The sequence below is a fragment of the Salvelinus namaycush genome, chromosome 8 (genome assembly GCF_016432855.1).
Source record: "Salvelinus namaycush isolate Seneca chromosome 8, SaNama_1.0, whole genome shotgun sequence".
In the NCBI taxonomy this organism is placed as follows: Eukaryota; Metazoa; Chordata; class Actinopteri; order Salmoniformes; family Salmonidae; genus Salvelinus; species Salvelinus namaycush.
In genome coordinates, this window is record NC_052314.1 from 61,821,114 (window position 1) to 61,848,914 (window position 27,801).

The 27,801-nt window shown below is 44.2% G+C and overlaps 1 protein-coding gene across 2 annotated transcripts; it reads right to left on the bottom strand.

Annotated features, from left to right (window-relative positions):
* LOC120053040 (N-acetylgalactosaminyltransferase 7-like) lies at window positions 1-27,801 on the bottom strand. Of its 2 annotated transcripts, none has more exons than XM_039000286.1 (12): window positions 27,532-27,801; window positions 26,057-26,505; window positions 10,415-10,581; window positions 7,293-7,423; window positions 7,005-7,084; window positions 6,121-6,303; window positions 5,141-5,258; window positions 4,765-4,887; window positions 4,004-4,222; window positions 2,090-2,188; window positions 1,874-2,002; window positions 1-1,624 (listed from the first exon to the last, which is right to left on the bottom strand). In XM_039000286.1, the coding sequence occupies exons 1-12, from the start codon at window positions 27,652-27,654 to the stop codon at window positions 1,487-1,489; spliced, it is 1,959 nt and encodes a 652-aa protein (XP_038856214.1). In that variant the 5' UTR covers window positions 27,655-27,801; the 3' UTR covers window positions 1-1,486. The 2 variants fall into 2 exon arrangements, with proteins under 2 accessions (XP_038856214.1, XP_038856213.1); XM_039000285.1 differs by lacking the exon at window positions 6,121-6,303 and adding an exon at window positions 6,475-6,657.

A 27,801-nucleotide genomic window follows, 5' to 3' on the forward strand; every position in this document is an offset into this window, starting at 1 on the left:
TCATTGGTAAAAAGGTAAAATTTATTGCCATGAGTACAGTTCGAGCCAATATTTTTTAATAAGTTAGATATGTACACCTTCATCCAAGGCTCACTGCATAGCTCTATGTTTTAGAAATAAACCTATTTACATTATAAAAAATGCATACATATCACATCATACCCCAAAGAAATCACATTTTCAAAATTTTGCTTTGAACAAATTGGTTTCTGGTTGCTTTGCAGTCATCATTCAACATTTACATACCAAGCTGGAAATATATAAAAACAAAAACCCTTTCTTTATATAGCCATTTGAAATTCACCAGTTAGAGCCAACATGTTAAATTCAAGCTTTTGGAATTTCACTGTGCCTAAGACCAACATCATTGAAGTAGTAAGTCCTTTCAAAACATCCAGTGTTCATTCTTGACCATGATTCATGAGTGGACTTAACCATCTAGCCTGGTCCCAGATCTGTTTGTGCTTTCTTGCCAATTAAACACCTATGGGTCATTGTACAAACAGATCTGAGACCAGGTTATAATCCATTGCAGTTTTCAAAAACATAGTATTCTTAAAAACCTAGCTAGAAGTGGTTTTGAATTGTTGAATGTTCAATTCTGCACATTGATTAATGAATCCTCCACCAATGTTTTTTTAAAGTTAGAAAACATTCTCAGACCCCTGAGTAATAGCCCAAATACCCCAATAAGATGTAAAGATCGAGAGAAGAGAGCAATAATGTGTAAACATCTACAACTGAAAAAAGGTCCATTATCCAAGTGTGTGTACGGAGGAGTATCTTCCGTGGGACATGGTTGAGAGAGCACAGTATCCCCTATATAGTGCATTGCTTTTGACCAGGGCCCTTAGGCAGGGCTGTCATTTCAGCTAAACCTACAAAATTTAAAAACTCTAAAAAGCTATTTGGAGACAGCGAAAACAAGAAAAATTGACTCCAGCCATTATCACCTTAGTTGTAGCTTCATTCCCCACAGTCAATAAGGGACTTAACGTTCTACAAACATGTTATACAGCAATTAGCTGCTAAGCACTAGCTCCGCACCGGGATTAAAAACGAGTTAAGTTCCATGTGAAGTCAAAAGTGCAGTTTCATAGCCATCTACAGCAATCTTCCACCTCTGCACTGTTTTAAGACAAAAGCTACCTCAGCTCAATGTGCTCTATCCAGACAAACAAACAGTCTTTCCCACCTGCTCGGAGGCCTGCCAGCTATTACAGCTTAAACTGCATTTGCCATTTAATGGGGATTGGAATGACTTTAGTAGCCCATTTTAAAATAGTTGGTGTATGTTGACTGCCATACACAATTGACGCCCCTGCCCATAGGGCTCTGGAAGTAGTGCACTATATAGGGAAATAGTGTGCCATTTTGGATGTACACAACCTCTCAATGCAGCAGACAGTTGAAGTGCAGTGTTCGATGCCCTATCCTGTTGAGTGAGTTCCAGTAGGAGTAAAGTACCCTCTGTGCGGCCGTAGCTTTAAACCGCTACAATATTGTTCATCTCCCACTTTTGTGTGCTTTTGCTGGTGTCACAGTCTGCGATGAAGACCTTGTGGAGGACGTCCGACCGGTCCAGGCACCTCCCCGTGGGGACGTGGGTGAACCTGTGGAGGTCCTGGGAGGGAAACGAAACAGTGAGTTCACTTACACTACATATACCCTCACACATACATGCTAATAAGCTATGTTCAGCAGTACCATCTCAAGCTGTAACGCGATAGGAAAAAACTCATAATACTGTATTGGTAACAAGGATGGATTCTCTTTCCAACCGTTTACCACATCTTATGAAGCAATCATATATTGAAACAATGGCACCAATCTAAGGAGGTTCTCATATATGAAGTTAGATGCAGCTGCATACCTTGAAGTATCTCCACTCTGTGTTCTCGTTCATGTTACAGTGTGTAACGATCACCGCCGACCCGTCTGGTCCTTTCGTCAAGCACTGGTCATACTGCATGACCTGGTTGGCTTCATTTATCCTGAAAAGCTACAAGAGGTGTTTTATCAGTAAATGATGAATAATGTTTAGGAATAAATAAAGTCTATAATCCAAAATGACAAAGGGTTTTCTGACCTGGTTCCCACCCATTCTGTGACAGGGTCCAATCTCCACATTGCCGCCGTTGGTGTGGCCCATACTGTCAATGCAGTAGCTGGTCTCATATCCACGGACCTGGAACAAAGCAATAATGTTCACTATACATTCCAAATGCACATACTTTTGTGTATGTGAACACCCCTTCAAATGAGTGGATTTGACTTTAAGCCACACCTGATGCTGACAGGTGTATAAAATCGTGCACACTGCCATGTAATCTCCATAGCCAAATATTGGCAGTAGAATGGCCTTCCTGAAGAGCTCAGTGACTTTCAACATGGCACCGTCATAGGATGCCACCTTTCCAACAAGTCAGTTCGTCAAATTTCTGCCCTGCTAGAGCTTCTCCAGTCAAGTGTAAGCGCTTTTTATTTATATCGATTTTGTTGTATTTTTTACCAGATTTTTCTCCCCAATTTCGTAATAGCCAATTGGTAGTTACAGTCTTGTCCCATTGCTGCAACTCCCCTACGGGCTCGGGAGAGGCGAAGGTCGAAAGCCATGCGTCCTCCGAAACAAGACTCAGCCAAGCCACACTGCTCGCTTAACCCGGAAGCCAGCCGCACCAATGTGTCGGAGGAAACACTGTCCAGCTGGCGATTGAAGTCAGCTTGCAGGCACCTGGCCCGCCACAAGGATTCTTTAGAGCGCGATGGGACAAGGAAATCCTGCCGGCCAAACCCTCCCCTAACCCGGATGACGCTGGGCCAATTGTGCGCTGCCTCATGGGTCTCCCGGTCACGGCCGGGTGTGACACAGCTTGGGATCGAACCCAGGTCTGTAGTGACGCCTCAAGCACTGCAATGCAGTGCCTTAGGCCGCTGCGACACTCGAGAGACCAACTGTAAGTGCTGTTATTGTTAAGTGGAAACGTCTAGGAGCAACAACGCCTCAGCAGCGAAGTGGTAGGCCAAACAAGCTCACAGAACAGGACCGGCGAGTTACAACGCTAGAGAGTTCCAAACTGCCTCTGGAAGTAATGTCAGCACAATAACTGTTTGTCGGGAGCTTCATGAAATGGGTTTCCATGGCCGAGCAGCAACACACAAGCCTAAGATCACCATGCGCAATGCCAAGCGTCGGCTGGAGCGGTGTAAAGCTCGCCGCCATTGGACTCTGGAGCAGAGGAAACGCGTTTTCTGGAGCGATGAATCAGGCTTCACCATCTGGCAGTCCAACAGACAAATCTAGGTTTGGCAGATGCCAGGAGAACACTACCTGCCTAAATGCATAGTGCCAACTGTCAAGTTTGGTGGAGGAGGTATAATGGTCTGGGGCTGTTTTTCATGGTTTGGGCTAGGCCCCTTAGTCCCAGTAAAGGGAAATCTTAACGCTACAGCATACAACATTCTAGATGATTCTGTGTTTCCAACTTTGTGGCAACAGTTTTGGGAAGGCCCTTTCCTGTTTCAGTATGACAATGCCCCTGTGCACAAAGCGAGGTCCATACAGAAATGTTTTGTCGAGATCGATGTGGAAGAACTTCACTGGCCTGCACAGAGCCCTAACCTCAACCCCATTGAACATCTTTGGGATGAATTGGAACGCCAACTGCAAGCCAGGTCTAATCACCCAACCTCACTGATGCGCGTGGCTGAAAGAAAACAAGTCCCCACAGCAACGTTCCAACATCTAGTGGAAAGCCTTCCCAGAAGAGTGGAGGCTGTTAAAGCAGGGGACAAACTCCACTAAAAGGCCATGATGTCAGAATGAGATGTTCAACGAGCAGGTGTCCACATATTTTTGGTCATGTAGCGGACAGTAACACACTACTCTTCAACAGATGCATATGTTGATATTTTAATGAAGTAAGACTGCAATTCAGCTTTTAGCTACTATTGTGTAGTATGAATAAACTAAAAACGAAATATGGACAATACTTTAGCCTACCTCTCCCCACTCCACGTTTTTGGGGGGCAGTGGGTAGTTCATGGGGATGTCATAGGCAATTTCTTCCATGAACCACTTGAAGCTCTTGCAGCGGTGCTCCTCTCTGAACTTCTTGAGCTGGCTGATGTCCCCGTAGGCCAGGGTGAGGGTCTCCGGCCGGCTTGCGTAGAAGTAGTCCTTGTAGTCGTCCCACCAGACCTCCACCACACGCACATAGTTCTGGAGCAGGGAGGATCAGAATAAAACACCAATTATTCGTTTCCATGAAGGACAACACCTCTTGGAGGACATCAGTCAGTCAATCCATATGCTACTTCTCATATGGTGTTCTTCCATAAGATTGCTGATGTTTTATGATACAATACAGATGACCGATACATATGATGATATCCATATAATTAATCCACTACTGACCATTTGATAAATGGCTGTAGGCCTACATGAACTGTCCTTAGCACAATATATCATTCAATCTAGTTACCCTTGTAGACATTTGAAACTGGCTGAACCATATTAGTTTACAAGGATGAATCCAAGTAAATAAGCAGATGGTGCCAGGTCAGCTCAAAGGAGCCAAGAAAAGCTGCCAGGGATTTGCCAGAGTGGGCTAGCCTGGTCCCAGATCTGTTTGTGTTGTCCTGCCAACTCTTACAGTCATTGTGACAATTACCATAGGAGTTGGAAAGAGATTGAACGCAGATCTGGAAGCAGGCTAAGAGGGGCAGCCTGGGTGCTTAGTTTGACATACTTGGCACACTGACCTTAAGTGTGGGCGAGGAGCCAACGTGGGCAGGGGGTGGGTTGCCCTGCCAGCCCTGTAGGCGGTAGATATGGCCCACGCGGGAGCACGGCACGAAAAGCAGCTGGCCACCACATTGCCAGATCTGGGGTCAGATCAGGACAATAGAACATGCTGGAGTTACACAGATGGTACATACAAAGCTGAAAATACAATAGTATACCAGTACAATAGAGAGACAACATAGTTGAAATTCACAGCAAATAAAGAACAGCTACTAATCATTATGCATGATTAGTAACAGTATCAATACAGGACCAAACAATAGCCCAAGTATTTTATTATGATGTGAAATCTTTCGTAGATGATTGAGAGCTTTAGGTGGTCTTAGTGTTTACCTTATAGGATATCTCAAAGTTCTCCCCTCCCCAGATCTGCAGTCCTGGGTCATAGAGGCCCAGCTCAAAGAAGAAGTCCCTCTCAATGGCAAACAGCCCCCCAGCCATGGCAGGAGACCTGAGAAAGGCCCAAAACTACATTACCCACAACCCACAGGAGTCTCATCCAGAGAGAGGGACAAGAGCTCAAAATGTAGTAGGGAAGAAGGTGGATACATGATGAAATAGGGAGAAACATAAGCATTATGACAAAAAGAGTGAACAAGTACATTGACCCAAAGAGTGCTCCCAAACAATCCTTAATGTCAAATGACCAAATATCATGCTAGCCATCGAAGGTGAAACATTACTGACTTATCTTCTCAAGCAATAGAATAACGTGGTAGGATACCGAGTTGTGGAGAAGACCGAAGAGATTATTGGTGAGGAAATCACACCAAGAAAAACTGAGAATGAGAATGCAGGACATTAGTGAGAGATTTCAAAGAGTTTAATTTCAAAGACTTAAGCGTTGATTTCTAAGGCACAAGCAGTGGCATGTCAAAATTCCTTCCAGGTATCAGAGACTGCTAGCATTCAGGGTTCGGACAAATTGATACTTTTAATTGGTCCAGGCCATAGGCATTTCTTCAAGAGCATGAAATTTGGCACTAGAGCAAGTTAGAGAAATTAATAAGCCACATTGAGTGCTACAGTTGGTAATTAATGGGTATTACATAGCTTTCTGATTATTGTTACATCTACAGACCACTATATGAGGTAGCACTTGTGTTTCATAGTTAAAATACTGCGATCACTAGCAGGTCAGCATACAGTTATACACTATAGAGAAGTGCCAAGCAGTAGTATGAGCAAGCCAAGGCCAAGCAAATAGTACTGTACATGCAGACAGCATATTGTATACTCTAATGCATAATTTGTGCCTCAGAGGTTGATGTTGCAAGCAGGGCAGATTTTTTTTTTTAGTGCCGATAAATTACCGATAGGGCTCAGTTTTAGTTAATCTCTTCTCCTTCTCCCTGCTACTGAGGGGCACACGCTTCCAGAGCATGCTCCAGTCCCATGCGCCGCGGGCAAAGCCATCCTCGTCCCCTCCCCCTTGTGGGTCAATTTGGAATGTCTTCCCTTCTATGGAGTCTATGAGAGGGACCGTGCACACCGTTCTGGGTAGGGACAGCCGGTGGGGAGATGGAGGGAGGGTTTCATGCATCACACACACACACACACACACACACACACACACACACACACACACACACACACAGGGGGGAAACAAACAATACATCTGGGTTTTAGATGGACATGCAAGGCATGGATGGTAGCAGGATGTTTACCGATAAGGCTCGGTCTTATGCTTTCGCTTAGCCTTCTCCCTGCTGGAGAGAGGCACTCTCTTCCACAGCAGGCTCCAGTCCCAGGCTCCCCGGGCCAGCCCGTCCTCATCACCACCTTGCTGGGGCTCTATGGTATAATCACTGCCGTCTATATAATCTATCAGAGGTACAGTGCATACCGTTCTGGAAACAGGCAATGAGAATACACACACAAGATGTTACAGTGGGGCAGACCACTGCACTAAATTGATATTAATTACTGATCAATATTTAGCATAGATACAGTTTTGCATATTCAGCATGGATGGATACACCCATCTATACATTTTCAATACAATCATCTGCACATGAATTAGGTTGTATATACGTCAATGTATATCACTAGTTATGCTGTGACATAATACAGAGATGTTTCTGGTGGAGAGGATTCATGACCTGCACCATTGAGAATATGTTTCATTATTACAGTAGAACAAGTCATCATATATGAAGTAGAAATATTCAAAATCACAGCCACAGACCACTCATACCTGTCCTTGGATATGGGGGCCACCAGAGGGGCGTACCAGTTGGCAGCGACTTCACAGTGAGCGTCTAAATAGATAAGAACCTATAGACGACAGGACACACACAGCGGCCAAACACGTCAGACACTGGAGAGAACAGTTGCTTGACAGAAGAGTTGTTGCCATTCCATATCTTTCCTTCTATATGGATGTAAATCTATATTAGTGGCTCCAGATCAATCCATTCACTCATTCCCCTTTGTCTCATCCACACACAGTAAGTGTAGAGGTGATGGAGTAGCTGTAGCCTACCTGTCCCAGGGTGGCTACATGGGCTCCTATACTCCTAGCCTGGATGAGGCCCTCTCGCTTCTCATTGCGGTGCAGTTTGACCAGGCCGTTCCACTGCTTAATGTACTCTTCTAGTCTCTCCTTCAGGTGCACTGGAGACCGACAGGGACAGTGAGATTAAACCTACTTTTATTTGTCACGTACACAGTTTACCAGGAGGTACAAAAGGTGCAGTGAAACGCTTGTGTGCTAGGCCCCAGAACATTGCAGTACAATACTTCAATAAGACTCAAATCAATAACAAGTAATAGAAGAGGTAGTATTCCTAGTAATAGCCTGATATGTACACAATAGGATATCGTACAGTATTTGATCATTATTGTGCTAGTATGACTGCATTTACAACTATAGTGGTTGTGCAGATTATATATTACAATCGTCACTAGAGGCTTATAGCCCAGACACACCGGTAGGATTATCAAACCTTTGCCGGCCGACAGTACTTAGCACCTCTGAACAGAGTGTCGGCAGTCAACCTCCAGTTCACACAGCAAAGACCTTGAAGTCGTCAGCCTTGTTAAAATACTCTAAACCAAAAGGTGGCAGAAGCATTGTTTGACACTGCATGCCAGTGTGTTGCTAAGTTTATGGTCTAGATTCCAATGTTAGCTAGCTAGCTGTGCTAATGTTGTAATTTTGCAGAAAGTCCTTGTTGATACTAGCCAGAGCTAGATGACGAAGAAACAATTCAATTCATTCTCCATAACCCCATACAGCTAGTACCAGCCCATGGCCAAAAGTTTAACTAGCTAGCTAACGTTAGCATATTCGCTAGATGATGCAACATAGCTAGCTAGCTCTGTTTCGTTAGCTAGCTAACGTTAGCATATTTGCAAGCTAGTGTAACATACACCTGTTGCTGACAGGTGTATAAAATTGAGCATAAAGCCATGCAATATCCACATACAAAATATTGGCAGTAGAATGGCCTTACTGAAGAGCTCAGTGAATTTCAACGTGGCACAATCATAGGATGTCACCTTTCCAACAAGTCAGTTCATCAAATGTCTGCCTTGCGAGAGCTGTTCTGGTCAACTGTAGGTTCTGTTATTGTGAAGTGGAAACGTATAGGAGCAACAGCGGCTCAGCCGCGAAGTGGTAGGCCACACAAGCTCACAGAACGGGACCGCAGAGTGCTGAAGTGAGTAAAAATCATCTGTCTTTGGTTGCAACACTAACTACTGAGTTCCAAACAGAAATGGTTTGTCGAGATCGTTGTGGAAGAACTTGACTGGCCTGCACAGAGCCCTGACCTCAACCCCATCGAACACCTTTGGGATGAATTGGAATGCCGACTGCAAGCCAGGCCTAATTACCCAACATCAGTGCCCGACTTAACTAATGTTCCAAGTGGAAAGCCTTCCCAGAAGAGTGGAGGCTGTTATTGCAGCAATGTGGGGGGACCAACTCCATTTTAATGCCCATGTTTTTGGAATGAGACATTCGACGAGCAGGTGTCCATATACTTTTGGTAATGTAGCATAGCTAGCTAAGGACACTGCAGCTAACACAGGCAGCGGTTTCATGGAAACTAATCCATTGTGATTTCCTTATGTCAATATTTGCTCCAGTGGTTAGCTAGCTTGCAGGAAATATTTAGTGTTGTGTGCATTGAGTCTGTGCACTTAGCTAGCTAACATCCCATAGCCTACACTGCATATGAAGTGTGACTGGCTCATGACATTTAACTGTGGCTGTACGGAGAAAACACCCTCTTCCCATCTTTGTTGTCACACCTGTAGGCTCTCCCACGTGGGGGTTTGTGCTCTCTGATTGGCTCAAAGTCAAGTTGTTGGCCACTGACGAGAATTGCAATTCTACAAGTAAAAACGGCAGGTTCGTCGCTACCGGGGACGGCACGAAGCAGGTACCGCTTTTGTTGTAGTACGAAAAGGCACGGCCTACCACTGTGATAAGTACCTATCAGCAGCAAGACGGTTTCATGCTTTAACTATACAGAGATATTTCTGTATCAACCCTAGAATACTATTATATAAACCATAACCTTGAGTTTAATTCCATAACATCAGAAGTGCAAAGACGATGAGCCCCTGGCACCGCTATATATTGCTTGCGGTCTGTGAGTTAGTCACAACCTTTATAATTACTTGTGTATGTTCGGCTGTGGCCGCCTGCTGTAGAACAAAATGTGCAACAACTGATGTGAAACCTGAGCAATAACGTGGCATCTTTCTCCTTCAAAACCCTGTTTCCAATGGCCACACCAGTTTCTGGCAATGAAGGGCTTGTGATAGCATGCAGATGGTTTAGAATACTGTAGCAGGCTTTGGTAATAGCAATCAGTAGCAGGCTGCATGCTTAACGAGATGAATTCTCTGAGCTCTTGATGTTCTCATGAAGTCAGTGTCCATTACGTATCTTTTGGTGTTGTGGTGCCCCCGCTTCAGGGGAATTACTCAGCCAGCTTTTCACAATGGTGGACTAGGCTCTCACAGTACAACTGAATGGTGTTCCATTGCTTGGGCAGGGCCTCACAATGCAGGACTAAGGGAGACACTGGGGGCGAAAGGCTGTTCCACTCCAATGCTTTTCATAGCCGGTGATAATTTAGCATGACAATGGCAAAGTGTTGTTGCAGAGCGCTGATTCAATTGCTGGGCGTTTTACTTGGTAATTGGAGTGGGGGTCCCCTGCTTACAGCCAACTGTAGTTATCTACTAGCCTAGCTGAAACAAAGCAGGGTGCTTTTAACCTTAAACCAAGAATAGACATGTTATGCACTAAGGCTTGTGAGGAAATGTACAAGTACAACAGTGAAGCGCTGGTACACTGCAGTAGAGTGATGTCATGAAGCCTTCTAGTCTAACCTGATTGGCTAATTCAAAATGGAACAAACATTTCCATGCAAGTCATTTCGCAGACCCTCTTATCCAGAGCGACTCATTGATCTTAAGGTAGCTAGGTGGGACAACCACATGTCACAGTAAGTACATCAATAATGTAGCTGCCAGCAAAGTCAGAGTTAGTAAGGGGGTGAGCGTTAGTTCATAAGACAATATTGGTACAAAGACAAAACCCTATCAGCCATGTGTTGTAATTACTAGTACTCAAACCAATGCTACCTTTGTTGCTGAAGTCGTCGATCATGACGATCTCGGCCAGGTATCGTCTGGGCGTTCTCTTGATGACGCTGTGGACCGTCCTCATCAGGGTGGACCAGCCCTCGTTGTGAAACACGATGACGACACTGGACGTCAGTAGGTTGTCGTCGTAGTGCCAGTACTTACACCTACAGTAGGAGGAGAGGAAGAATTAAAATGGCTGTAGGCATACATACTGAACATGTAGTGGATAACAGGAAATATTTATATAGCTTAGGCTATGTTCAGAAGCTGGAAAGTAACATCTTTTGACCAAGTTTGTATAGCATTTCATACATTTAGAAAATACTGCTTTGGAGTGATATAGGACTGAACACACAAAAAAAAGAGGCCAAAGGCACAACAGATTCCACTATGCAATCTGAAGACATCAGAATAGACACAGCCCTGGCTAGCTTAGCTTCACCAGCAATTGCTGCTAGCTAGATCCATTCTAACACATGATAGCCCTAAGCTCAGCTGCCTAGCTCTTTCTCCTTTGTGTCTACCCAGAGCTCTGCTAGGCCTCTGTCACAACCCCCAATCCCCTCCCCCCCTCCTCCTCCACAGGCAGACCATCTGTGAGGCAGGAAGGCAGCCCTGCTTTGTGTGGTTTCCTTTTGGCAGAGTGCGCTGTGTGTGTGTGTGTCCTGGACTCCACTTCCTCATTCTCAGCGTACTCACTCACTATAGGTGTCTGCTGCTCTTCTACTGCAAAAACAACAGTACTCACTACCTCCCATTGTCACATGCCATGCCTACGTATAGGCTTCAGGCCAGCCAATTGCCCTACAACTAGCCATCCAACTGCCCTGTTAATACAGCCGAGTGTGTGAGAGTGTGTGTGAGAGAGATAGAGCGAGAGGCCGGGCCAGACACTGGTGTGGCATACTGAGGGTCTATTTTTAGCCTTGGTTTGAGCCCTTGGCGCTAGCAAAGCAATCTGCCTAGGGGACGACCTGAAAGAAAAAGACGGAGCGGCGAGGCGTCTGAGGTCACTTGACCCAAGAATTGTGAGCGTTATCATCAGTGATATGCGGAATTCAGGACGGAGTGAGCAGTAAGAGGTTGGTCAGGTCTGGGCTGAACTGAAAAGAGTTTGCAGCACAGCAGATCTAGAGTGTCTGGGAGGGGTTGTTAAGGCTGAGACTGAACTGAGAACAGTTTATAGAGCATCTCTGGGAGGTTACATTTATGGTGAATCACACAGGTCTGCCTACCTGTCCTTCCTGTTTAGGATGATTATAACACACTTGGCATATAAAATGTTATTTTTCTAAGAAACGCCTGGCTGGTTTGTGTACATTGTGACGTATATATGTTTTGCAATGCAAATTTTAATCCTTGTGTTAGTGTGTGTCGCTCCCATCGCATCTCCCCTGCAGTAACATGCGGAACAGCTCCTGTTCTGGCCTGTCCTCCTGGTTCTCACCCACTAACACTCAGATAAACACCTCAGATTACAGTCCTGTTTGACCAAACCTTTATAACCTGAGAGCTCACAGCTCCATTAAGGGAAAATGGCTTTCAGCCTCCCTAGGCCTGAAAACAGATAAAGATCCACAGGCACCTCCTCACGTCACTCACTTTTACAGCCAGGGAGGTTTTGGACTGCCACTTCATTATGACCTGCACAAAAAACCTTCAACAGTAAATAAAGGCTAGGAAAGGCCAAAAGACGGAGGCACTAAATACAGACGGGTAGCGTCTCAAATGGTACCCTATATAGTACACTACTTTTAAAACAGGACCCATAGGGCTCTGGTCAAAAGTCGTGCACTATATAGGGAATAGGGTGCCACTTAAGAAGTCTCCCTGGAGAGGCTTATAGAAAGATGTGAAAGAAAAGATTAGAGGAGGATCTTATACTGAACTGGGATTCAGTGCTCTTACCATCCCCAACCCATCTCCTTGTTTAACAGTGTAACTAATGGCTTATCCTTCAGCTACAGTATGCTGGCTTGTGTTTTGAGTTGAGGCGTCGATGAGTTAGAAGGGCAGGGGAGGAAAGCATTAGTCATATCAGCTTCTTGTAAACACTGTGCAATAGTCTACACATGGGGTAAGCTCTATGGCTGTATTCAAATCTACTGCATTTGAGAACAATTTTGAATATTCACTCGGCCTATGGGTAATTTGCTCTGACAGCGTGGAGTGTTTTCTGGAGAGAAAAAAAGTCCAACAGGAATCCATTGCAGAACAGCGGTTAGCCTACATGAGTTTCCACGAAAGCCTCGCTCATTCCCATCTGAAACGACACAAATAGAAACATATCCAGTGATGGTCTTGGACCTGATGTTAATTAACTCAAGGGAGCGGGCACAGTTGAATGGCTTGGGCTGCTGTTGTTGTGTGAGAGGGAAGGTCTGTCCCAGAGACTTTCGTTCTCAGAACGACAACACACTGAACTCACTACTCTTGGTAAAAGGTCATGAATTTCTCCACATGGAATTACAAATCGCAAAACTTCAATACGGATTTTGCCAACTAATCTCGTGGACAGACGACGTAAAACAAACAATGCAAAATTTAGCTAAGATTATTAGCCAACATATCAGTCAGGATGCAGACTGGAGGCTTGACGAGTGATCGCTGTGTGTGGAAACATTCATCACACGTCTATGAAGACAACAGTTCTCCCTGTGCTGAGCTCTACGGAGGGGAGGACAAAAGCAACACTAATGAATAACACCGGTGACTTAACTCAGTCTGTGGAGGTTACTTGTCGCTCTAGGGGCTTCATGTGAGTTTCAGTACGTCTGTGTGCGCCTGACAAATAGTATAGGAAGGAGATAGAGCTAAAACAAGTGTATGCTCGTGTGTGTACAAGGAAAGAGGGTCCTGTGCTGAGCGAAGGTCAGCCATCTTCCTGCCTATAAAATGCCGCCGCAGCCTTCAAGTGAAGCGCCTCGCAGAACTCTTAAATGGAGACCGTTTCACCACATTTCTGCTGACAGGATCCCTCCAGGCTAAGCAGCTCTAATGCAGTCACCCTACCAGAGAAACACTAATGTATGACAGATAGCTACTAATCTACCTCAACCACACACACACACAAACATGAAGCCTGGAACACGTAGGCCACGGTACTTTACTTGGCCTACATGGCCAAGTAAAAGTACCACACGCATCCTAAATAAACAGGCCTATGCTTTGTCAACAGAGAAGTTTTGAAAACCACAGCACTAAAAACGATTAAGTGTTTAAAAGTCGTGATTTAAGGAGGAGGCTAAGGGTGTAAGGTCAATATTTTCATAACTTTTAACAGTGTTGTACTGCTAGTGTCATGTGTGGATATTGGATACATTCAGATTGTGCAGAAACATGATATGAACTGTTCAGCGTGGAAGACTTGAGCGCTTAACCGGTTTACTAGTTATACCAGGCTGACAACTAGTCCTATCTGTAGATCTACGGCCGTGTCTCGAGACTAGTCTAATTGATACAGGCTCGCGCTTCATCAGAGAGTTGTTTTTGTTTACTCACACAGCACCGGGAGGAGGGCAGCTGAGCCAGAGCTGTGGTGAAAATACTGAACATCCTTGGCTTCTTCCCACCGTGTTATGGGACTGGGGCCAAGCATGCACATATAGGCAACACAACTCAGCCCCTCTGCAGAGAGGTGAGAATGTCTAACGTCATCTGCCATGAAACTCAAAAGAGAGTTCCTGCCACTGAATTGCAGTCTTACCCAATGTCCTGAACGGGGCTAAAATGAAGTGTAATGGACAAGGCTGCTCAATAGTGACTGCAGTGGGCCATCTTGTGGCCAAAACCGGAACTACAGATCCTGTGTTGAGACCATTCACATCCTGATTGCACAACTAAAGTACAACCAATCCACCTCAGCCACCTGGGTTTTCTGTAATCAAACACAGATTCATCTAAATAAATATTGACAACATTTACTTAACTAGGCAAGTCAGTTAAGAACAAATTCTTATTTACAATGACGACCTACACCGGCCAAACCTGGACGACGCTGGGCCAATTGTGCGTCGCCCTATCGGACTCCCAATTACGGCCAGTTGTGATACAGCCTGGATTCGACCCAGAGCGTCTGTAGTGACGCCTCTAGCACTGAGATGCAGTGCCTTAGACCGCTGCGCCACTCAGGAGCCCCCCTAATGGAGTGAGTGACACCTTTGCCTACATCTGCTGTGCACTGATCCACAGAAAGGCGTGAATAGCAGTGTGCCAATCAGGACCGTCTTCGTATAGAGCAGCTCAAGCCACAGCAAGTGATGCACTTTGTCAGTAACTGGTTAGTCCACATGAGTTCTATTTTCCTAACACGATGCAGTTCACATGGCTGTCAACAACCTCAAACTGACGGATTAATGTTCTGCCCATATATATGTATATATCATGGAACGGTTTACATATGTAGAACAACTAGGAAATGCAGTCTAATATCAACAGTTAGGTCTGGGGCAGTGATGTAGTGGTTAAAGTGCGTGAATGCCATTTCACAAATAGAAAGTTGCGAAAGAGAAGTTCACCCTCCACTATACCCCCGGTCTGGGTGCAGCAACAGTCTCACACCTACTACAGTTAATGTAATCAGTTGACAGTATGTTGTCCTACATTCCTAGGAAGCACCAAACCAAAATAGAGGGCCCAGCCCAGCCACAATCAGTCATCATGTTCTTTAGTCCATCATCCATTATCTCCCATACTGACTAGGCTATAGTAAAGTCCACGTGGATGTCAGCAGCCCAGCCACATAACCTAAAGCCTGTACTGTAGCGTCCAACCAGGGATGCATGTCCTGTCGTCATGCTGACTGTTCAAAGGTGCCCTTTGTGTTCCCACTGGGCCCCGCAGCCAGATGAAAGGCTGGAGAAATACACCTCGCCTGTTTGTTCTCCACACAGTATTAGTCCATTGTGAGTTAATCAGTGACAGTGTGTGTGGCCCAATGTGTGCACACAGACAAAACGACGAGGTGCCACCTTTCATTCCTATGTGAAGACACAATAGCGCATTGAAGCCAATTGAAATCTGTTAAGGCGGCGTCTCATGGAGACATAACCTGAAACATTTGAGCTACTCCAGGAAGTGACGCTGCTCCCGCTCATTGAGTAACTCAAGTTGAAGACCGACCGGGGTACTGCAGGCTGCCATTAGCAACTAAATGACCCGTATACTTGTGTGCGATTAAAAATATTATAATAAATGGTTCAAGGACATACATTTGGTGTATTAGAAGCAATTACTGGTACCATGATGGTCTTCCAAAAATGTTTTTACACAAAGATGGCATTTTTTCCAATTTTTTCCCACATTCACTATATTGTTTTCTGCTAACAAATGCATCCCGTACCACTGTTGCCTTTAACTTCCATGGCTTCAATGAGAGGGGGCAGTCGTTCTCCCCTGGTTTGGCCATATATAATTGGAAAATTAAAGAGGACTAAAGATCATATTTAGTTAAGAGTGATTAACACAATGTTTAGCATATTTCTGTAATACACATTTCCAGTGTTCTAGTTGTGACACTCAAGGTGGGGGTTGGTCACTAGACTTGTTACGGATTATGCCCATATCGGTTGATAGTGATTGACGCCAGACTGGAGGTACAAGGACACACTGACTATTCACGGTTGTATTGATGACCTTCTGGGGACACTGATTCTGTAGCAGCTGACAAAGCCGCTGCCTTGGTTGTGAACTGCGAGCCTCTCGGGCTGGTGTTTCCAGAACAGTTGGTGCTATCTGATTAGAAGAAAAAAAGGGCCCGTCTCCAAGAGGCCAGTTAGACATTCTCTACTCTGTGCTGGAGGCGTCTCCATTACAACTTGTAATAAACCCGATTGACTTGCCCTACGACTGCTCCTTTCTGTTCAGCTGGATATTCATTATACCAAACTTCACTCAGTACCTGAAATGTACTGCTACACAAACAACTCTACAGAATACTGTAATCAGCTAGTGTACAGTAATAAAACCTAGGTAACAGTCTTATCAAGAACCAGACCACTGGCAACATGTCCCTATCCCAATAGTATAGGCTATCAGTCACGCATCTCCAGTAATGAAAATAATCTGTAGCTACATTCTACTTCCAGGGTTGGGAGGACTAGGCGATCTGATACGTTCCTTTATACACTGAATCCAAAACAACTCCATGCAAATGAAATCCAAAAGGTTTCCCCTCAGCTTGAGAACCTTGGGTTGACCTAGCCATGGGACAGCCTAGCCGCCATTCCTCATTTGTTCTGCTATGACTGTTCTCTAATCTGCTCTGATATAAACTAAAGCCAAAATGCAGGTTAATTGGATGTATGTTGTTGCGTGTGTTTTGGCTGGCTGGACTGCTCTTCTGTATATACACTGATGTTCTATGGTAGGGCTCCCACTGGCACAGAGGTCTCGTAGACTGCCCCTCATATTATTACATCGTCACCTGACCTTAAGAGTTCCATCAATCCATCTCCCTCACTAGCTTTAAGCACCAGCTGTCAGAGCAGCTCACAGATTACTGCACCTGTACATAGCCCATCTATAATTTAGCCCAAACAACTACCTCTCCCCCTACTGTATTTATTTATTTTGCTCCTTTGCACCCCATTATTTCTCCCTCTACTTTGCACATTCTTCCACTGCAAATCTACCAGTCCAGTGTTTTACTTGCTATATTGTATTTACTTCGCCACCATGGTCTTTTTTGTGCCTTTACCTCTCTTATCTCACCTCATTTGCTCACATTGTATGTAGACTTATTTTTCTACTGTATTATTGACTATGTTTGTTTTACTCCATGTGTAACTGTGTTGTTGTATGTGTCGAACTGCTTTGCTTTATCTTGGCCAGGTCGCAATTGTAAATGAGAACTTGTTCTCAACTTGCCTACCTGGTTAAATAAAGGTGAAATAAATAAAAGTAAATTTAAAAAAATGCATACTAACCAGTGTTGTTACAGGGATTCCCATCACTTTGCATAGTTTTACCAATGTATGATATACTCTTAACAAAAATATAAAAAACGCAACATGCAACAATTTCAACGATTTTACTGAGCTACAGTTCATATAAAGGAAATCAGTTAATTTATTTCAATTAAGCCCTAAACTACAGATTTCACAACTGGAAATACAGATCAATTTAAAAAAGTAGGGGCGTGGATCAGAAAACAAGTCAGTATCTGGTGTGAACACGATTTTGCCTCATGCACGACATCTTCACAGAGTTGATTAGGCTGTTGATCGTGGCCTGTGGAATGTTGCCCCACCCCTCAATGGCTGTGCGAAGTTGCTGGATATTAGCGGGAACTGCAACCCACTGTCGTACACGTCGATCGAGAGCATCTCGAACATGCTCAACAGGTGACATGTTAGGTGAGTATGCAGACATTTTCAGCTTCAAGGAATTGTGTAGAAATCCTTGCGACATGGGGCTGTGCATTATCATGCTGAAACATGATGGCGGCGGATGAATGGCATGACAACGGGCCTCGTCACGGTATCTCTGTGCATTCAAATTGCAGTTGTGTTCGTTGTCCTTAGCTTATGCCTACCCATACCATAACCCCACCATGGGGCACGCTGTTCACAACATTGACAATCAGCAAACCGCTCTCCCACACGATGCTATACACTGTCTGCCATCTGCCTGGTACAGTAGAAACCAGGATTAATCTGTGAAGAGTACACATCTCCAGCGTGCCAGTGGCCATTTTGCCACTAGTCGGTTACGATGCCGAACTGCAGTCAAGTCAAGACCCGGAAGAGGACAACAGGCACGCAGATGAGCTTCCCTGAGACGGTTTCTGACAGTTTGTACAGAAATTCTTTGGTTGTACAAACCCACAGTTTCATCATCTGTCAGGGTGGCTGGTCTCAGATGATCCCACAGGTGAAGAAGCCGGATATGGAGGTCCTGGGCTGGCGTGGTTACATGTGGTCTGCGGTTGTGAGACTGATTGGACGTACTGCCAAATTCTCCAAAACGACACTAGAGGCGGCTTATGGTAGAGAAATTAACATTCAATCCTCTGGCAACAGCTCTGGTGGACATTCCTGCAGTCAGCATTCGAATTGCACGCTCCCTCAACTTGGAGACATCTGTGGCATTGTGTTGTGTGACAACTGCACATTTTAGACTGGCCTTTTATTGTCCCCAGCACAAGGTGCACCTGTGTAATGATCATGCTGTTTAAAATCAGCTTGTTTATATGCCACACCAGTCAGGTGGATGGATTATCTTGGCAAAGGAGAAATGCTCACTAAGAGGGATGTAAACAAATTTGTGCACAACATTTTAGAAAAAAAGCTTTTTGTGCATATGGGAAATTTCCGGGATTCTTTATTTCAGCTCATTAAATATGGGACCAACATTTTAAATGTTGCGCTTACTTTTTTGTTCAGTATACATAGGCCTAGTGTGATAGAGCTGGAAATAAATGAGGGCATTTTACAGATATTGATAATTACACTAAAGTAGAGAAATGTGAAGTTTGAAATTAAATAATGCAGCTAGCTCTTCGGCTGCATCAGATTCACAACTGTCAATGTCCATGATAGCTGGGCTAGCAACAAATGTAGAATTACTGATGCTAGCATTGGATGTGCACGTGGAAGCAGAACAACTTGTGTCATGACAGGTGCAGGTATAGTACTGCTGGTAGTAGCAGTACTACCAGTAGAGCTGGTACGTGTCTCTATGGTCGCGGGCCTTACTTTTTTTTAACCATTTATCAATTTGAGCAAACGGAAAGAGCAGCAGCTACATTTGGCTACATACGTTAGTGGAATTCCCGCGAGAGAGTAATGGTTAATGTGATTGGATGTTCATTATTTGACTAGGCTACCTGTATTTGACATTGTGTTGTTAATTAGCTGAACACTAGATGGTTACATTTTATTTTTGGCAGTGAAACAAGGCTACTCAGGTGAGAGAAAAAAACATCACCCAAATGTTTTGCCCTGTTGGAAAATCTAAATGGAATGTTTGAAAATGTGAATCACATTTTTATTTGGCGTACCCTCGGTGGCATTGCGCGTACCCCTGAGGCAACCCTGACAAAAGGGGGAGAAGGGCCTTGGTCAGGGAGGTGACCAGGAACCCGATGGTGACTGACAGAGCTCCAGAATTCCTCTGTGGAGATGGGAGAACCTTCCAGAAGAACAACCATCTCTACAGCACTCCACCAATCAGGCCTTTATGGTAGAGTGGCCAGACGGAAGCCACTCCCCAGTAAAATGCACATGACAGCCCGCTTGGAAAAGGCACCAAAAGACTCTTAGACCATGAGAAACAAGATTCTCTGGTCTGATGAAACCAAGATTGAACTCTTTGGCCTGAATGCAAAGCATCATATCTGGGAGAACCCTGGCACCATCCCTACAGTGAAGCATGGTGGCAGCATCATGCTATGGGGATGTTTTTCAGGTACTGGGAGACTAGTCAGGATTGAGGGAAAGATGAACAGAGCAAAGTATAGAGAGATCCTTGATAAAAAATGTGCTCCAGAGTGCTCAGAACCTCAGACTGGGGCGAAGGTTCACCTTCCAACAGGACAACGACCCTAAGCACACAGCCAAGAAAGTGCAGGAGTGGCTTCGGGACAAGTCTCTGAATGTCCTTGAGTGGCCCAGCTAGAGCTCAGACTTGAACCCAATCTAACATCTCTGGAGAGACCTGAAAATAGCTGTGCAGCAACGCTCAACATCCAACCTGACAGAGCTTGAGAGGATCTGCAGAGAAAAATGGGAGAAACTCCCCAAAGACAGGTGTCAAGCTTGTAGCGTGATACCCAAAAAGACCTGAGGCGGCAATCGCTGCCAAAGGTGACTCAACAAAGTACTGAGTAAAGGGTCTGAATACTTATGTAAATATGATACTTCAATTTTTTTATTTGTAATAAAATGTGGAAAAAGGGGTCTGAATACTTTCCAAATGCACTGTATTTAGTCAAAATCTCACGAGCCGCCAGGTCTGGTTATAGACTGCACATACACAGACCAAGAGAGATGTATAGAAGGGACCATTTCCACTAGACAGGAAAACCCGCTATGGGCTTTGCCATCACAGAAGCGATCAATGGCAAAGATCAGAGGTGCGCCCTCTATACAATTCTACGGACAGCAGCTGTCATGACATTTCTCCAAACAGCCTCTTAGCTCGCATAAGAACTAACTGAGGAAACAAGTCGAGATCGGATCATGGAAACACACCCGGGTAGAGATATGATTCTGAAAGTAACGCAGGCATTGTTTGATAAATTAACGAACAATATTACCCAATTTGAAAATGCGTTACTTCACTCCATTACTCATAAAAATCAGTCTGATTACATATAAAAGTAACAGGTTAACGCATTACCCCAACACGGGTGATTGCTAAAACGGGACAATTGATAGGTACAGCATTCAAAGTAGTAGTTCATGGAAACGTAAAAAAGTATGTTATACATTTATAGTTCAACTCATCGTTAGTGATAATTCAGTAAATTTATCGTGATATGGATTTTTGTCCATGTCGCCAAGCAACTTTTATATATTTCCCCCTCATTCTTTATAGACGGGTTGACTGTTTAGCGACAAAACTGACACGTGCGTAACTAAAATCGGGCAAAACAGCCCGGATTGGCTTAGATTAAATAGTTAAACAGCCTCCAATGTTTATTGAAAACAAATACATTTGCACAATGAGCTAATTTATAGCAAACATATATCCCCGACTTTCATGTGCACAAACATATAGCTTTGTCCTACCAACATTTTGCATAACTTCCTATTCTCTTCCCAACAGCAGAAATGACAAACGTATACAGTAAGATTATATACGAATTATCTGCCCATGTAAATTCCCAATTCAGCCGCATAGATGTTGCACATTACATACAAAACAGACAAGTGCAGAGAGCGAGAGCTATAGCCGTGCTATTGGGAGGCGCCGCCGTAGGCAGACCTGGCTCTCAAGAAGACAGGCTGTGTGCACACTGCCCACAAAATGGAGGGGGAAACTGTGCTGCACTTCCTACCCTCCTGCCAAATGTATGACCAGACATATTTCCCCTCAGATTACACAGACCCACAAAGAATTAGAAAACAAATCCAATTTTGATAACTCCCATATGTATTGGGTGAAATACCAGTGTGCAATCACAGCAGCAAGATTTGTGACCTGTTGTCACAAGAAAAGGGCAACCAGTGAACAAACACCATTGTAAATACAACCCATATTTGTTTATTTTCCCATTTGTACATTGTAACACTGTACATAGCCATAATATAACATTTGAAATGTATATTCTTGAAACTTTTGTAAGTGTATTGTTAACTGTCATCCAGTTCACTTGCTTTGGCAATGCCAATAAAGCCCTTTGAATTGAGAGCGCAAAGCACAATCACAAGATGGTGCCGCAAAGTAGGCTATTGGCAAAGTAGTATGGGTTACACACCTCCATCACAGTCACGTCATTGCCATTGTTATCAACGTTCCACAGACGCCGCAGCCACATTGTGGTCTAAAAGTAGAACGGGAGCTAATGACTATTTTGCCCAGAGATGTAGTAGATTCCCTAGACCTCGAGTCCCAAGTCCCTTGTGCTCAAGTCCGGGGCCCAGTGCTCAAGTCGGGTCACTGGGTCCACATGAACTCAAAACAAATGATTTAACCAGTCAGATATAGCATAGTGGCAAGTAGTCAAGTTGTTTGCTAACCCTTTTTCTTTCTGTGCCACCAAAATGTTCGCATATAGGCTACTGGTCATTTTAACAGGGCCACGTTCCACTGAAAGAAGTATGAACATTGTAGATTGAAATTCAATGTATCAAATTTCATTTATCACATGCACTGAATAAAACTGGTGTAGACGTAACAGTAAAATACTAGCTTACGAACCATTCCCAACGATGCAGTAGCATAAATAAACAGTAGCAGCAGCAGCAAATGAGTGTAAAAGTGTGTATGTTTGTGTTGTGTCGGTGTGAGAATGACAGTGTGAGTTGGTTTGGTTACCATTATTTGACTATTTAGTAGTCTGGCTATTTAGCAGTCTTATGGCTTAGGGGTAGAAGCTGTCTCGGAGCCTATTGGTCCAAGAGACAATGCCCTGATACGGTTTTCCAGACAGTAGCAGAGTGAACAGCCTATGGCTTGGGTGGCTGGAGTCTTTGGGAATTTTTCGGGCCTTCCTCTGACACCGCCTGATATATACACGGACCAAAAATAGAAATTCAACATGTAAAAGTACTGGTCCCATGTTTCATGAGCTGAAATAAAATATCCCAGAAATGTTCCTTACACACAAAAAGCTTCTTAAATTGTGTGCACAAATTTGTTTTCATTTAACCAGCATGATCATTACACAGGTGCACCTTGTACTTGGGACAACAAAAGGCCACGTTAAAATGTGCAGTTGTCACATAACACAAAGAGGTCTCAAGTTGAGGGAGTGTGCAATTGGCATGCTGATTGCAGGAATGTCCACCAGAGTTGTTGCCAGAGAAATCTCAACCATAAGCCGCCTCCAATGTCCTTTCAGAGAATTTGGCATTACGTCCAACCAGCCTCACATCAGCAGACCTCGTGTAATCATGCCAGACCAGGACCTCCACATCTGGCTTCTTCATCTGTGGGATCGTCTGAGACCAGCCACCCTGACAGCTGATGAAACGGAGAACAATTTCTGTCTGTAATAAACCCCTTTTGTGAGGAAAAACTCATTCTGACTGGCTGGGCCTGGCTCCCCAGTGGGTGGGCCTATGCCCTTCCAGGCCCATCCATGGCTGCGCCCCTGTCTAGTCATGTGAAATCCATAGATTAGGGCCTAATGAATTTAATTTAAATTAACTGATTTCCTTATAGGAACTGTAATACTCAATAAAAAAAATGGTTGAAATTTTTTGCGTTTATATTTTTGTTCAGTATAGATGTCCTGGATGGCAGGGAGCTCAGCCCCAGTGATGTGCTGGGCTGCCCGCGCCACCCATTGTAGCACTTTGCGGTCAAGGGCAGTACAATTACCATACCAAGCGGTGAGGCAGCCATTCAAGATCCTCTCGATGGTGCAGCTGTAGAACTTTGAAGATCTGAGGGCCCATGACAAATCTTTTCAGCCTCCTGAAGGGGGGAAGAGGCGCTGCAGTTCACTCTTCACGACTGTGCGGGTGTGTGGACAATGTTAAGTCCTTAGCGATATGAACGCCAAGGAACTTGAAGATCTCAACCCACTTCACAACAGCCCCGTTGATGTGGATGGGGGCGTGCTCTCCCCTTTCTCCTATAGTTCACAATCAGCTCATTGGTCTTACTGACGTTGAGGGAGGTTTTTGTCTGACTACCTCCCTGTAGGCTGACTCCTCTCCGTCAGTGATCAGGCCGACCACCGTTATGTCTTCAGCAAACTTGATAGTGTTGGAGTCGTGCACGACCACACAGTCAGGAAGTACAGGAGGGGACGAAGCACACACCCCTGAGGGACCCTGTGCTAAGGGTCAGCCTGGCGGAGGTGTTGTTGCCTACCCTCACCACCGACACCTGGGGCCGACACATCAGGAAGTCCAGGATCTAGTTACAGAGGGAGGGGCTAGTCCCAGGGTGGGAGGGCTGAGCGAAACTACAAATTCAAAGATGGCCTACTCAAGGGAGAGAAAAACACACCTAGACCATTTTATTATTAAACTCAATGCTGTTTTTTTGGGCTTGTGTTTCTCAACCAGGCAAAGGGTAGCTACTTAAAAAAGGCAGGTTAGCGAAGGTGAAACGATCGCTCCAAAAACTCTTTCCCAGGCCACTTAGTAATCAGAGAATTCTCGATTTAGTCAACTGAAATATCTTTTTGTTGTTGTCAGTTATAGTCTCGTCAATTGCCACTGAAAAATAGTTGTTTGACGAATATTTCAGTCACCATTTGCTGACAAACTTAACACTAGTAGAAACAAACCTTTTTGCTAGCCATCAGACCACGCGTATAATTTGTGATGTATAATAGGCTTACCTCATCATAAATTGAGTAGCACATTTCAGACAATGCGTCTTACAGTGTATAACTCAATCAAGGTGTTGCATAGAAAGCCAGCATTCTTCCTAGCGTCATTCTTAACTCAGGCAGTAGGAAGCTCTCTCATCCATTTCTATGCAGATGATACAGTCTTATACGCAGCTAGCCCATCCCTGGATTTCGTGTTAAATGCTCTACAACAAAGCTTTCTTAGTGTCCAACAAGCTTTCTCTACCCTTAACCTTGTTCTGAACACCTCCAAAACAAAGGTCATGTGTTATGGTAAATAATAATTTGTTCTTAACTGACTTGCCTAGTTAAATAAAGGTTAAATAAAATAAATATTAAATTCTTCTTACCATTATTAGAAGAATTATGCTACATTTCCACATTCTAAGTGGGTAGAATGTGGCCGATACAGACATGACTTGATAAACACATCTTCAATAGAACACCTAGGCCTAATTGGTGTGTAAATGTAAGCATGTGTAACTTTTCTCAAAATAAATGTCAAAATGACGCAAACACTACGAACAGAATAGAGAGGCCACGCCTTGGATCTCAAGGTGTGAGTTTGTGACACACAATATATACGGTTTTGATAATGGACTAACTGAATAGTTTGACTACCAAAGAATTGCTTTTCTATTGGACTGGTGGTAGGCCTTTGTTCTGTTAACATTGCACAACCAACTTTTAAAAGCCTGCCCCACACCCTTGTCATACCAGCCCTTCAGGTATAGAATTGTGCTTGCGACACCAGAATAGTGGGTTATATTCCAATGTATGCACAAATGACAAAGTTGCTTTGGATAAAAGTGTCTGCTAAATTACATGTACCGGGATTGACATAAAGGGTTGCCCTTTTGCCTAGGGCAAGTGAACTCTGAACAGGGTTCCAAGTTGAGCCTCCTCTTAGGTTGCCATATTGAGCAGGTGAAACCAAAACTGTAAAAATAATTCCAATAGCCTAACTGATCTTTCTGGTTCCTCCCCCCCATTGTTTAAGTGAAAGACAGACAATTTATGGCAGTCTGGCAAGTTGAGCCTGCTCTGATAATTATTTTTTGCTGATAACAAAAATTATTTATATTCTATCAGGTCTTTGATTCCTCCCGTGTCAGTAAAGGGCAGCTAGTATGGCATGTGAATTAACCATTTACATTTTCAGGCAAATTATCATAATCGTCAGGCAAAAAAAAAGACCGCTGACTTGCCTGATAGGCAAGTGCTTTTCAGACCTTAATGTTAAGCCATGGATACATTATGATCTTTAAAAAAAATACATTTGTAACATTTGTGAAAGGAACGATGAAGTAACATTCAACTGGAACACCCAGTGACACATATTTAGAAGAGAAAAAAACATTAAGTTGATGGCAGTTCCTTAACACACGTACCATTCCGATAGGCCTAGCTACATCCTTAATAGGGACGACTACTAGTCTATACAACACAGTACCACCAATCCATACAGTAGCCATCTACCTGGGCTCTAAGGCCTACTACTGTAATTACTCTTTATGATGAATGTCACAGATTCCTTCTTCATTCCAATTCAACTGCCATAACACACAAACCATTCCAATAGGCCTAGGTCTAAAAAGATGTATACTATGACCCAGCACCTTGTCTATCTGCCTGGATTGGGCCTTGGCCTTAATACTACTTACTCTTCATGACGAATGTCGCTGATGGTCCTGTCTAGGGAGATCATGTCGCTGGCCACCATGTTGAAGCCAAATTCCTTAATGCTGGCCTGGGCGGCCTCGTGGTACTCCGCTCCCAGGACGAACGGCTTCGCCCCCTCCCCAGGCCCATCCTGCACCCCGTGGGGCTCCGGCTCCTTGAGCTCAAAGTTCCCCAGGGTCCCCCTCCTTAGGACGGGTGCCGAGTAGACATTGGTGTGGGGCTTGAAGGTGACATACTGTTTCTGGATGACATTCTGCTGGTTCTGAGCACCGCCGGCTGGTTTGCCAGGAACCAGCTTGTCGTCTCCTCTGTTCTTCTGTCGGATGGAGTCCAGGTCCACCTCGACCCCTTCAACATGGGGCCAGGGGACCACGGGTTTGAACTGGTCAGCAATGTCATTCTTAGGCAAGAGGTTAGGGGCAGCTCCCTCCTACATAGAATCAGAAAGAGGTTAGCTAGGTCTATTGCTTTTCCAAGGCCTAAAATGGAGGGTGTGATAGACTATCAAGCAAGTTTAGCTGACAGCGGTAGCTACTAGCTTTTACAAGGCGTAAAAGGGTTAAACAGATGATGATGCTCTTCATCTAGGTTTGCAGGATCAGCAAAGGTCTTAATCTGCCCTACTTGACAGCGCAATTGGCTAACTAGTCCCCCAGCAATTAGCTTTAAGTCGAATTCCTTCACTGGCCACATTACGGTATGCACATGCGTTGATGTTCATGAGGTTCACAGTAAACATAGCTAACCAAGATAAAACAAACAATGCCGTGTAGTTTAACACAGTATCACTTATTCGACAAAGGCAATTACAGCTTCGGTGCGAGTCTTGACAGGTGTGAGTTTAGCTTCAGGGATGCATTAACGTAGTTGGCTAGCTTTCCAGGCATTCGTTGCCAGCTGGCTACGTGTCATTTCAACACAACGTTTTTACAATCTTGGTGGTGTCTTTTCATACAATGATAACTATTGTCGAATTCGTGAGCAACAGGAGACAATTTGAACGAGAGACAGCTAGCAGGCTAAAGCCTTCCGGGTATGTTTGATATTGTCGTCAAATCATTTAAATATGACCTAACGTAAGCGGACATTCAGGAACGAGTGGGGTTCAATGCAGGAACGCTAGCTAGCTAACGTTAGCTGTCTGATTAACAAGTTAACGTTAGATAACAAAATGTATAAGCAAATGGTAGTTAGCAAGACTGTCATAAAGTCCCAATGACATTTTGCACTCTATTAACGTTACAGTAGCTAGCTAAAATAGACCCTAACGCTAAACAATCTCCATGACAACGACTCAGACTTGTTTGCTAGCTGACTTTTAGCAGCATGGTTAGGTAACGTTAGCCATAATTACATGCCAGAAATGTTATAGAATGCATAGCTACAACAAAACACATTAAACATATAAAATGATAACGTTTGACCAGTAGAAAGCTGGTTGTAATTGAAAACTTACCCGTTTAGCAAAGGGATTTTCGTCGTGCTCTTTCGGCGAAAGGGAAGACCAAAGCACCACAAGCCCTAAGAATGTGGCAATAACTATTACACTACGAAGAATAAATCCAACTCTTAACCTCATTTTGAAAATAAGACCATCTACAAGGTGCTAGCTAACCTCGTTACTTCGTGGCACCCCTCTCTGCCAAAGCCAGTTCGAATCCCAAATTGAGCCAACCGTGCGCCTCTCCTGATTGAATCCCTCTCGTCGGCATGTAACATTATCTGC